The sequence below is a fragment of the Macrobrachium nipponense genome, chromosome 6 (assembly GCF_015104395.2).
Source record: "Macrobrachium nipponense isolate FS-2020 chromosome 6, ASM1510439v2, whole genome shotgun sequence".
Lineage (NCBI taxonomy): Eukaryota > Metazoa > Arthropoda > Malacostraca > Decapoda > Palaemonidae > Macrobrachium > Macrobrachium nipponense.
Genome location: NC_061108.1, coordinates 7,596,236 through 7,610,278, shown reverse-complemented (window position 1 = coordinate 7,610,278; position 14,043 = coordinate 7,596,236). Strand labels below are relative to the sequence as shown.

Here is a 14,043-nt window from a genome sequence, read left to right as displayed (position 1 = left end):
TTTGGTTTGTGTGTGTGTGTAGGTACGTACATAGAATTAAAAAGTATTTACTCCGGTTAAAGAGAAAGTGTGTGTGTAAAGGAGGTTAAATAATCAGAAGCTCTCTCTCTCTCTCTCTCTCTCTCTCTCTCTCTCTCTCTCTCTCTCTCGCTTCCTCCTATTCCAGAACGTCTCTCATCTCTCTCTCTCTCTCTCATGTGTATGTACGTATGTATGTGTTTATATACATACATACATACGAGAGAGAGAGAGAGAGAGAGATAGAACTTCTGTTTACTTACATATACAAGAACGATAAAGCTTGAACTTGTAGATGTTAACAAAGGTAAAATAAAATAATTAAAAATAAAAAAAAACGCTCTCCATGCCCGATGCATGACGGCTTTATATCAAAGAGACCATTCTCTTTCACAGAAATCATCTAAAGATGAATAAATCACAGCGTTCTGTGGTATGCGAGCCAGTTATATTTCATGAGTGGCAAATTGAAAAGTTACCTTTAAAATGTGACTCTCTGTGGCCAAAACCTCTTCGGAAACGTCCAGGAATTTTCCAATACTGGAAAACTAGATATTCCAGGCAACGAACTTTCATGAATTTATGTTTTTATGGTCACTGCAGAATGTAATTAGCCAAAAGGTAAATCTCGTGCAGGTAAGAACAAATATATACGAAGATAGTATGAGCCCAGTAACTTCAATAACAACTGTGGACTGTTTTGTCTTCTTTTGTTAATGTGCTGTGATGCAACTGACTCCTTCAAATGACTGCTGTTTTCTCGTTATTTTTTTTATTCCTTTATTCTTTTAGAGTACACTTTGATTGGTGTTGTTTCAGTGTATATACTCGACACAAAGTGAAACATCTGTTTGGAATCACCTTTGCAAGCTTAAACCAGTAAAATTCCTGACAAGTTTTATTTATGTTATAGGAGTTTGTTGAATAATTAGATATATAACTGTATCAACTAGAAATCACTAAGTTCAAATGCAACTTTTCCTATTGTGAAAGTTGTCTGTTTTCCTACAGATGAAAATTATTTTTAATGCTGAACACGAATTCAGATAGAATTCTTTTCAACTTAAACTAATTTCAGCTGAATATTGGGAAAGGCAGTTCAGTAATAATACCTTCAAAAATAGATACTTCTATTTAATCATTCAAGGATATGATATATATATATATATATATATATATATATATATATATATATATATATATATATATGATTTTTATTTAATTATTTACTATACTTATGTTAAATGTTTGCTTCCTTTCAATGCTGTAGCTCCACTAAAGTACACGGATAATAAGATAAGTGCATAGACATTTACATTATTCTAATTGAAGTAAGTGTCACCCTGACACCAGGTTTAACTGCAGTGAATAGCGGCTACAAACAGCATACTTAATCTTGAAATTAACCACGTCAGTGTTATATATGATTACGTAAGCTTTAATATCAGTGATATCTCATTCGACCATAGAATCCTATGTATTAATTATTTCGTAGCCTGCCTCTCTCTCTCTCTCTCTCTCTCTCTCCTCCTCGTCGTCTCTCTCTCTCTCTCTCTCAACCGAACGACTGATTTGACCATATTCCTTGAATATTAAAAGTGCTTATGTTAAACTGAGCAATGTCATGTGTACCTGTTTGTCAGTCGACTGCTGTGTGGTTCAGGTCAGAGGTGTAGATTTAGATATATATATATATATATATATATATATATATATATACATATATATCTATACATATTATATATACACACATATATATATATATCTGTATATATATATACATATATATATATATATATATATATATATATATATATACATATGTATATATATTATAGATATATATATATAATATATATATATAAATGTTATATAATGAGAGAGAGATAGAGAGAGAAAGAAGAGAGAAGAGAGAGAGAGGAGAGAGAGAGAGAGAAGAAAAAAGTATAGTAATCCTCGGCTTATCAGGGAAAAACCATTCATCAGATATTCTATCTCTCTCTCTCTCTCTCTCTCTCTCTCTCTCTCTCTCTCTCTCTGTGGGCGAATTTGTGTGCAAGCCCATTCTTCCGTTCTTAGCATCCAGGCTCTAAATGAGCTTTTAAAGGGATGATATTTAATATATTAAAGCAAAATACCCTGTATTGTGACAGTCTTCATAAAATCCCATTGACTGATTCTGAGAACGAGTCTAACGCGGGAGCTCTGCCACGCAAATATATAACGGCATTCAAAATCATTACCTCTCCACCGAGCCGTGGCAAACATGTTCCTGAACCGGTTCAAGCTTAAAGCCAGAATAACACGGCAAAATGTCAGTCACTCATTTGACATACCTGAACAAAGGGTTTTGTTGGATGTACCGCGACTCAATGGCTGTTGTACAATCCGCTGCTTGGGAGTTGTGGAGTTTGTGGGTTGTAGGTTGTGAAGGCTCTTGTCAGATGACCCTAGACATAGTGGCTGTTGCACCCGAGGCTATTTGGAGTTTTGGGACTTGTGGGTTGTAGGTTGTGAAGGCTTTTGTTAGATGTCCATAGACATACTGGTTGTTTTACCAAAGGCTGTTGGGGGTTGTGGAATTTGAGGGTTGTTGGTTGTGAAGGCTTTTGTTAGATGACCCGAGACAGTAGTTGTTGTACCAGAGGCTGCTAGTAGTTGTGGGACTTGTGGGTTGTAGTTTGTGAAGGCTTTTGTTAGATGTCCCCAGACATAGTGGTTGTTGTACCAGAAGCTGTTGGGGAGTTGTGGAACATGTTGGTTGTAGGTTGCGACGAGCTGTTAGTACGATCCTAGAAGTGGGATTGTAGGTTGTGAGAGGTCGTATTATTGTAGGGATTTGGCGTGAGGGAAACGCCGTTGATTGTAATGGCGCCTTGTCATGACTGGTTAGGGGAACCGTGAGCCCAATTGGCAGATTAAATGGAGCGTTCCCTGAACCCTCGGCTTCTGGTCGCTCGAGAATTAAATGCTCTTCTGACTCCTTTTATGATCGGTTTTCTTTTTTTATGCAGATCTCTTGTCGGTCGTTGTTGAGCGCTGCTTCGTTAATTGTCGTAAAGGTCATTAATTCTTTACTCAGCATTTTTCATAGTCGGTTGTGCAATGTCGCATACATATCGCAAACAGGTCGCTGACTTTCATTCTACCTGTGTGTGAAATATGTGACAAGATACTGACGCGTGTTTATGACATGATTGAGAATAGGTGAAATTCGACTCCTTTCTCTTTTCTAGTACCGTGTTTGGTACTGGGTTAGTTATAACCTAAGTTATACGTAATTAGGATCCAATCGATTTCACCGTTGTGGATTTATATGTTTATAAATGTTCGATGAATATCCTTACTGTTGCATGCATCATTAGCATCATTAACTTCATACTTAATATTGCATACAATTTATGTCAATTGACTTTATAATTTGATCAACTTTATAAGTTATATGAAAAATAGTTTATGTTAATTTTTTTTTCATATGATGCTGAAGGGTACACGTATTAGGTAATCAAAAATTTTCTCAAATTTGAAACGCAGGATTTAAGTGGTTATTTAGTATCTAATTAATAAACTCTTGCTATCGGTGTCCTGGAATTTCAGTAACCTGGAAAGGTTGAGAAATTAAACCTTACGTGCTCTTATTTGTGAGCGCGCAAGCCCGTTCATACCAGATCGCGACCCTGATTTCTTCACACTGTTGATTATCATTGCCTTGCAACTCACACTGACCTGATTTCTGGTGTCTTTTCTGAGGAGGGAGGTCAGTAGCCCTCCAGGAACACGTTAAAAGGGTACCCTGAATATTCCCTGATCTTACGTCAACGGTTACGTAACCAGTCACATTCCTTTGATAAAATCAAGACGCTCATTAGACATTGGCTTGACATCTCATCCTGAAACGACGGGAATAGTAATAATTATTGGCTTCTTTCCTCTTTCATGAGAAAGCTACTACGTCAAAATACCTCCTCCGAGTATCAAATATGCTTTCCATTGAGTGGCGACGTCTTTGTTGCATCCGATATCCGCGTATCCATTCCAGGTTTTCCAGAGAGATTCTGAATGCCGATTAGCCTCGGGTATTTCCAGCCCTCTGTTCATTTGTTATGGAGGATTTTGGTCATGTTTCTCCACTGAAGTGTTCTTCGCTGTGCTGTGGTGTTTCTTAATTGGGCTGCCATTCGAATGTCTTTGAATTTCGTGTTTCATCGGTAAGTTTACATCTTAGATTTAGAACGACGGCACGGGCTCTTGCATGCGGCCAACCCGTAACTGGCATACATTTTTTTTTTTTTACTGAAACCCCCATTTAAATGTTAAAAAATTACATAGACTTTTGTTAGAAGGATAATGTTGCTTTTGTGTCTTTAAGGAAACAGGAAAATTATTGCTCACACACGTATACCACGGGCGATTACACATACATAGTATATAAGTACATGTATTAATACATACATAAATACATATATATATAGTATATATATATATATTTGTTATATATATATATATTATTTATATATATATATATATATATATATATATATATATATATATATATATATATATATATATATATATTGTATATGTATGTGTGTGTGTATGTCTCTGTGCTTGTATAATGAATATGAGAAAGAATACGATAAATGGACAACTGAAGGTATTCAGGATTGGCGTACAACGAAATTTGTTGTATGAAAACATTTCAGTGAAACGTCAATATTATCGGACATTGTCTACTAACTCGCCGCAATTAAGTGTTGCAAAGTACAACCGAACCGGAAGCGTTAAGTGTTATGTAAAGTATGTGAAAGGTCAGCTGATGGGTCTATACTTATTCCTGTTCAGTGGATACTCACGTGTTCGTGGAGATGACTCAACGGTGCTCTGAAAGAGAGAGAGAGAGAGAGAGAGAGAGAGAGAGAGAGATCCTATATAAAGTGATCAAATCCTCGTTCCTCAGAGAGAGAGAGAGAGAGAGAGAGAGAGAGAGAGAGAGAGAGAGAGAGTGATCAAATCCTTGTCCCTCGGGGAGAGAGATAGAGAGAGAAACATACTGTTTCTATAGTAACTTTCTGTCATTTCCTCATTCATCCAGTAATTGTTTTCAGCTACTCAAGTACTTACAGCTCTAACTGCCAGTAATGAGTTGATAGCTCAAGTGTATGTTTAGTGCGCTTAGCGAAATGACATGTTATTAATAATATCCTTTGTTTTAGCTCGGGGCCATGTATTTACATGGAATGTTCAAAGTAGCGACAATACAATGAAAGGATAAGATTGTGGGCGGTAACATTTTGTCACTAGGGTTTTGTTTATTTGGAAAATAAACTTTTTTTCTAAAAACAGACCAGTTATTTAAAGTACGTTAATAATAATTTTTTTTTTATCATCTTTTCAGGTGCACACTGATATGGACTGTAAAGGACCAGGGTGTATGGTAAGTAATAATTATTTATTTGTTTTATTTTACTTTATTTTATTTATTTCAAACTTACTTTTGGTATATATCATGTGCGGGATTTACTTTCCATACTTCTGTTATATTACGTAAATGTAATTTTCACTTTTATTTTTCATTATGTTTTCACTTTTATTCGTTGATGTATAAAAATATGTACGTGAAAAAAAGGAATTCTTTTTCGTGGAATTCTTGGGAAGTTTTTTACAGAATATTTGCTTCATTCTTGCACTTTTTCCCGGTGCCTAATAATACTATAAACAGGGATTCTAAGAAGCAACATTTTTAGCTTGACCTCAACCATACGCCAGATAAATCAGATTATTGTTATTTTTTTATTCTTTGGGAATAGTAGCCGTTCTCCAAAAAATAACTTTAGGTTGATGTCAGGAATAGAGTCTTAGTATATATTTTACGTCCTATTTCTTTTTTGTTATTAAATATGGACTACATAATTTATTGACCATAATGTCGAGAGCTCGGCTATAAAGAACGAATTATGTGATGATGAAAAATTCGTGACGTCTCCTTTCATTTTTGGTAAAGGGCTTTTACTATCCTTCGCCTACATTTTGGTAGTAATTCAATTTAAAATCCTGTTCTATATTTTATCACGGATTTTCCGAGAACTTTGCCACCCCCCGCAATCAGATCTGAGTGTGACTTATTTACATCAAGCTAGAGAGTAGCGTGATGTTATGTCTAAAAGAAATATGCAGAGAAGAGCAACAATGGTCTGCAAGTCTTGCATCTATACTGGAATAAGCATGATGTTAAAATTGTTGCTGTTGATTAATTGATTGGTCTAATGTTCCCTGGCATAGGGAATGAACGTTGCTGTTACTTTTGTAAGCTAACCTTGTGTCCGCTTAACAGACTATTACATTCTCGAATATGATTTTGAGAATCTTTGCCGTTAATTTGACTCGTTGTAGAGAAAGGTGGTCTTCCGGGAAAAGTAATATACCAAAGGATCTTTATAATACATTTCCTGCAAAATTATAAAAGAAGTCAACGTGTTTTCTTCGGCAACGCCGCAGCCACCTGGGCAACTTGCTGCTGTTGTGATCGACCTGATTGGGGTAGATCGGTAATTCTTCAGTCAGCACTTGGATCTTTGTGTGCAAAAGTACCCTTTAATTCCTGCCCTCTCCTATTGTTGATTGAAGCGCTTCTCAGGATTACCAGGGACACTAACGCAGTTAATAAAAGACCCCATAGAACCTTTTCTTATTACAAAGTTAAGAGATGGAATAATCCATTTCTTCGAGATGGTCTCTACTACCCATCGTCTGTAAGACAATATGTCACTCTCTCTTCTTTCGGCATATTTTCCTTGAGGAATTCTTCCGTCTGCTAAACAATGTTCCATGTTCGTCGGGTGTTCTTGGCCAGTGTTTATTAGTATTAGTTGCTTCGTGTGGTCTGCATTCTCGTTGGCAACAGCCACTACTTCTAATGTCCAGAATATCTCACTTAAGCATTCAGCTATTTATGACAGTTATTTGTAACACGTTTACTTCGAGTTTATCGTTATCTAACTGTATAGCAAGAAAGGGTAGGCTCTTCTCTTTAGTCAAATTTGTCTTGTGATGAAGAAAGCGGGCTGGGAGAACCTGAAAACAATTTGCAAAATCAAAAACTTTTCATTTTTCCATTGATTTAAACGAGGTTTCCATCCATCCGAGCGATGCAGTTACGTTTTTGTAGCAAAGAACGCCTCTATAAGATGTTTATTTTTTCAGAATATTCTGAGATACTGATACTTACTGCAGCGTGACCTTTGAATGATCTGAGTCGCAGGCTGAGATATGTTACTTCGAATTATTCTGAGGCACTGGCTGAGATTTGTGACTTCATGATGTTTGACACTGAAAGCAATACTGCAATATTTGGTCTCTTAATATACCGAGACACTGGTTGATATCTGTGACCTCCTTGCCTTGTGAGACCATACGACCGCTGTTCAAGTTATTGGTAGTTGCCCCATCAATAAAAACGTTACCAAATGAGATGCCATGGCCCTTGAATAGATGTTCGTGCAGGCCCTGGTTTCAGTACGTTGAGTAAATCCATAAATTGCCAAAGGATAAGGAAAACAGAAAATTTCAAAAATATGTAAAAAAAGAAGAACAAACATGATGGTAATTTTGTGGAATGAAGAAGTGGGGTTAAATTTAAACAATTATGTTAATTTTGTAGAATGAAGAGGCGGGGTTAAATTTAAACAATTATGGTAATTTAAGAAACGGAAAGATACAGAAAATTCTCGATACCATTCTTCACGGCATGTTTTTTATTATTACTAGAAAAACTTTGTCCCTTTTCAGTACTTGATAAATAGTAGCAACAGACTTTGCCTTTCAACCTCAAAGGATTGTGACCCTTAATCCTTGCGTACTTTAAGGCGATATTCTCCCCCACCATTGTGTCTCCTAGGGGCGTTTCTTTTGTTATTAGCAACGCCGGGAACTCACAATGATTTACTCTTTTGTGCCGAGCTCGCCTTAATACAAATCAATGTGCAATTCAGACTGAGGGGTGGAAGAGGAGCGCGTTGGTCCAGGTAATTATTGAATACCTACTGTTTATTAGAACATTCCACTGACACCTGAAGAATTTGCTGAGTAAATGGAACAGGTGAGCAGATAGTGGAATTCCTGGTATGGGTTCATTGTTGTGTAAACTTACTTGAGGGCAACTCATACCTGAATTCCAGTATGTTCAGTGACTGCCCAGTTCTCTAACAGACGAACAGACAGACAGACAGATTTCAATAATGATTAAGAATCCATTTTTGCTTCGAAATAAAACCTTTATTATTTTTCCGCAAACGTACTTAGTTTTATGACAGTAGCCACTTGGGGTATTTTGAATCTTCCTTTCGGAGAAATTTATGACATTTATACCGAGTTTTAATATATATTATATATTATTATATATATATACATATATAATATATAGATATATATAATATAATATTATATATAATATATTTATATATATAATATATACTATATATAGATTTTGTTGGGAGGTTCATAATTATGGAATCTCAAGACACAGTTCAACTAAGTATTGTCGGAGAAAATGTTCATTTTAAAATAAATACATGATTAATGAATGTTATTACAAGGAGTTCCACAGCTAAATCACAGAGTCTCTCTCTCTCTCTCTCTCACACACACACACATACACATCCCAAACCGGTTGAATACAAGTCATCGACTTGTGGGCCGTTCAGACTATCGCTTTATACGATTATCTAACATTGATCAAATTGAATACAAGTCTTTGACTTGTCGTCAACATCTTTTTTATTTTTATACGACTAGTTGCTGACGTATTTTTATGATATGTCTTACAGTAACGGAATTCAAACAAGCGCACATCCAAGCAGGCGCTTTTATGTGACTTTGGGAGGCAAAAGAACGAAGCCAGTTGGTGTCAACCTCAAAAATGCCGTTTTCAAAATCTCGAAACGATTTTCCGTCATGTGAGGCCGACGCCCATGAACGAACTTTGTGTTTATGACTCTTTCATTCCAAATGCCAAGTGACGTCACATCCGGGTATGTGATAGACAGATGGGAAGGGGGGGGGGGGGGGGGGGTTGTTCTCTGTGATTCAGCTGGTTTGTTTAACCTATATTTTTTTTCACTTTTGTTTGCTGGTTGTCAGGGCTAAAACCTTGAATTTTTTTCTTTTCTCTTTTTTAATTTGGCGGACTTTTTTTTTTTCATTTTTGGATTTCTCTGTGATGGACCTGAACACATAATCACTTTGCTTTTAGACCGAAAAATTTGGCTGATGGCGTGATTACGCTCCGAAATCAAAGGAGTCTTTTTTTTTATATATATAGAAAATAACAAACAATTTAAATTGTTCATTAAGCACGGTTCATTGTATCCGTGAATGTCAATATCACCAGGTACATTCACATACGTGCATATATACTTACATACATACATGCATACACTCAGTAGATAGGGTTATTTGATTATACGATTTTAAATGTGTAGTGTGGGAACATATATATGCATCTATTTGAATTATTTGGTTTGCCATTTAATTAAGCATAAAATGGACTTTTCAGAGAGATACAGGCAGTATGAGATAAAATTCTAATCTACATTAAATAAGAAAACCAGCTCTAAAAATGAAAAAAATAAAAATAAAAACAAAACTTTCTTCATAAGTAAAGTTAAAAAAAAACTTTCTGTTTCAAAGATTGCTGAAGACTGACGAAAAAGCATTAATACTGAGAACGCAAACGACAGCTTCATATCTAAGGTCAACTTCAAAAGGAGATAAGCTACACAAAGGACGTAATTATATAGGTCGGTCTGGTAGATTACAGGTTTCAAATTAGGATTTGTTTTGTATAAAAGTTCCAATATCGGGTAAAGAAGAACAAACATTATTATTGTTATTATTATTTTTTTTCCCTCTATCACAGTCCTCCAATTCGACTGGGTGGTATTTATAGTGTGGGGTTCCGGGTTGCATCCTGCCTCCTTAGGAGTCCATCACTTTTCTTACTATGTGCGCCGTTTCTAGGATCACACTCTTCTGCATGAGTCCTGGAGCTACTTCAGCCTCTAGTTTTTCTAGATTCCTTTTCAGGGATCTTGGGTTCGTGCCTAGTGCTCCTAGGGTACAATTTCCACTGGCATATCACATATCCTTATTATTATTATTATTATTATTATTATTATTATTATTATTATTATTATTATTATTATTATTCAGCAGATGAAAAACCTATTCAAATGCAACTGGCCCACTCAGCCACTCAGGCCAGTCAATTGACTTGAAATTCAAGCTTCCAAAGAATATTAAGACGTTCAATATGAAGAATTGAGAGGAAGTGAAGTGAAATACAGAAAGGAGAGATCGTGATGCTGTTTGATAAAAGTTTCAAAAATAAGTAAAAAAGGAATGACAAGGATGACTTCTTGGAACGAGGAAGTGAGGTTATTAGCACAGATGACAAAGCAATAGCGATAATTTATAACTGTGATTTAAAGGGGAATTCAGACAAGTAGCCGACTTTATTTTTAAATGAGGTTAAAGTTGCATATTAACCAATTATTGATCCAAAATATTTATGGCACATTCATGGACCAGATTAATTTCAACACGATTATTGTAAAAAGTAAAAAATAATCAAAGCTAATCAAGATAAAGATCGTTTACATGTCATCACAGTTTAGTAGAGAATAAAAAAAATTTAAACAAATTTTTTAAGAGAGTGATTCCGCAATTATTATCTGCAAAGCAACAATGTAAAATATATTAGCTCTTTATAAAATTTTACCAGACCTGCTTTTGCATGACCGGGAATGTCCTGTGCAGAATGGGTGGGTAGAAGAATTGTGGCCCACTGGATTCCTGTTGTAGAAGAAAACTTAATGGGGGGGGGGGGGGGGGGGGGGGTGACGGGGATGGAGTTTGCAAGCCCAGCGGGTGGGAGTTGTGGTATTAGAGGGAGAGCGAGGAGAAAAGATGTAGGAGGTAGGTGGCATCATCAAATAAGGTAGTAGTTATACATTATTCAACAACAAAACAATTCAGAGGAGTTCTGGAACTTGTGTGTATATATGTATATATATATATATATATATATATATATATATATATATATATATATATATATATATATATATATATATATAATATATATATATATATATATATATTCACACTCACAAGTACATAAAACTAGAGGTGTGATGTCCCAAGAGAGCTATGTAGTTTCATTCCTTTTATGCATTTCCTAAGTTCATTTTTCAAGCATACAAGAAGCTGCCTCATAATCAATATTTTGGGTAATGTTAGCAATGACTTCGTCGTGGTGCAGTCGAACATAAGGTTCTTCTCTTAGCATACTTAGGGCAATCTTAGTTTTTTCCTGTGGCATGCCGGGTTCCTATACAGCCTTCGATAACGAATCTCCAATTTGGCGTTTCCTTATTGGACGTATTCTTCCTATAAATATATCCGTTGTGACGTATTTGATCCCTTCCTTTTTGTGATCCATTTTTGTAATTTTATTACCTTCATGTTGAATTGTTGTATTAATTAAAATAATTACAACCAACAGACGAATGAGCAAGCACAACCGAAATGGTATCCAAATCACAAGACGACTATTGTCAAACTAAAACAAATACCTGTAACTATTACCGAGTAGCCAGTTGTGATCATTGATTTGCTAAAAGATATATGTCATAGCCACGTATGAAATACAAATTTAACCGCTGATTTATAACTAGCTCTTAGTGCGCACTAGGTATTTTAGAACTAGCTCTTTTGGGGACTAGCTATTTTGAGACTAACTGTTTTGTCGGGCAATCAAACTATAGTCCCGTTATCCAGAACAAATTGCTCCCTCACATTCCACGAAGACGCCTGACATTAACCTATTAGCATGCAACCGTATCTACCTAATAAAAATCCTGTCTTACGGGAGGAAGTCTTCCATTCCATTCACACCCGGTATATATGGCTATTTTATTTTCCTTTTTTTGGGATCCTCTCGGTATCTGATTTCCCAGGAGACGTGGCTGTCGTGTCATCAGGGAGACGAACGAAAGAAACCGGAAGCTTATTGAATAGATTCGTTTTTTTTTTCTCTCTCTCTCTCTCACTTCCATCTTGTTCTCTCTTTCACGCCTTGGTGGGCTAGCACTGTTGTCAGGTGTGTCCGTATCGCTTTTGATGAAGACTCTTATGAAGGGTTGAGCAGCTGATATGTGCGTGTGTGTGTGTGTGTGTGTGTTCACTTATACATGTGTGACTTTTTAAAATTCACAAATATTAATTATAAAAGTATTTGTGGGTCAAAATTCGTTTATAATACATACATGCAAATAGACAAATATATATATATATATATATATATATATATATATATATATATATATATATATATATATATGTATATATATATATATATCTATATATATATATATATATATAATATAATGTATATATATACATATTTATATACTATATATATATATATGTGTGTGTGTATATGTATATACATACTTATCTCCCTCTATATATTTCGTTAATGTAACTCCTTCAGTCATTCACTGCTTGATAAGGGCGGAGAATTTATATATATATATATATATATATATATATATATATATATATATATATATATATATATATATATATATATATATATATATATATATATATATATATATATATATATATATATATATATATATATATGATATAGGAATGGATGGCCACAATCATATCGTGAAAATTCCGTGATATTGGCTTAGAACCAATACAAAATAAAAAGTAATTGTTTGTTCATATCGTTTAAGGTAATTTGCAACACAGAGTGAACATCTGGTTGTAAATCATTCGCAGTGACACTTAAAAGCAAACCTTTCTTTCATAGTTTCTCAAAAAAAAAATTTTCGCTAAAAAGACATTTGCTTTCATTTCAGGATATATTGTTTTATGAATACATAAATCAATGAACTGATGAAATCACAGTATACATCACAGATTGCCTTCTTTATTCCTAAGGGTGTAAGGGATATACTAACAGTCTTTCTAGTGTACAAATATAAGTGTATATATCTCTTCCACAGCTTATCAGTTATTGCTCTACCTCTCTTTTTCTTACTTATCCCAATAACCGTCCTCTTCGTTGTATCTACTCTTGACATTCTTTGAAACTCTTTCACCAGCTCTGGCAGTTTCTGTTCACTTCTCAGTAAGGACTAAGACTTCAATCATCAGCTGTTCCATCCTACATTCACGATATTTTATATTTAATTCATTTACCTTCAATAGCCTCTCTTTGATTTGCTACATCATTCTATCCATAGAAATATTACAGAAGTTTATACTCAGACCCACTTTGATAACAAACCAGTCACTCACTTGTTTAAATATGTTACAGCATACATTACCCTTTATTTTGTTTTTCGTAATGATAAACAGCAAAGTTATTTGCTCTCATGTGCACAACTGTGCACTTGTGTAATTCACACATGAATACTTGAATTATAATAATTCCTTAGAGAGAAACATTTGAGTATCTCCTGGTTCTCATTTGAGTCACCAGATGGTGTTTTCAACTATCCACTGAAACACTGATTTACCCAGTCTGATATGTGCATCCGCATATTATCTTTCCTATTGCGATATATATATATATATATATATACCTACTATAGTATATATATATATATATATATATATATATATACATATATTATAATAATATATATTATATATATGTATATAAATATATATATATATATATATATATATATATATATATATATATATATATATATATATATATATACACACACTTTAAGGGATCACGTATGTGTTCATTAAAATGAACAACTTAAAAAAAATTAATCCTGTCATTATAACTGCCATTTAACTATTATTAGGGAGGAGACAAGTGTTCATAAAGCCCTAATCACCCCGAAAAAACCTCCCTTTGTTATGGAGGAATTATAATGAATAATTAACGGGACGTAGGACTAATTCCTTTGTTATCCAGACACTAATTAATTT

The 14,043-nt window shown here is 34.6% G+C and overlaps 1 protein-coding gene across 2 annotated transcripts in view; it reads left to right on the top strand.

Moving 5' to 3' along the window:
* Nucleotides 1–14,043, top strand: part of LOC135216868 (dopamine receptor 1-like) — a 419,542-nt gene that overhangs the window by 307,346 nt on the left and 98,153 nt on the right. For both annotated transcript variants that reach the window (XR_010314948.1, XM_064252382.1), the window contains exon 2: nt 5,414–5,452. Coding sequence is in view for 1 of the 2 variants with exons in the window: in XM_064252382.1 (XP_064108452.1) it covers nt 5,414–5,452 (39 nt within the window). In the remaining variant the exon portion in view is untranslated. The remainder of the gene's footprint in view (nt 1–5,413; nt 5,453–14,043) is intronic.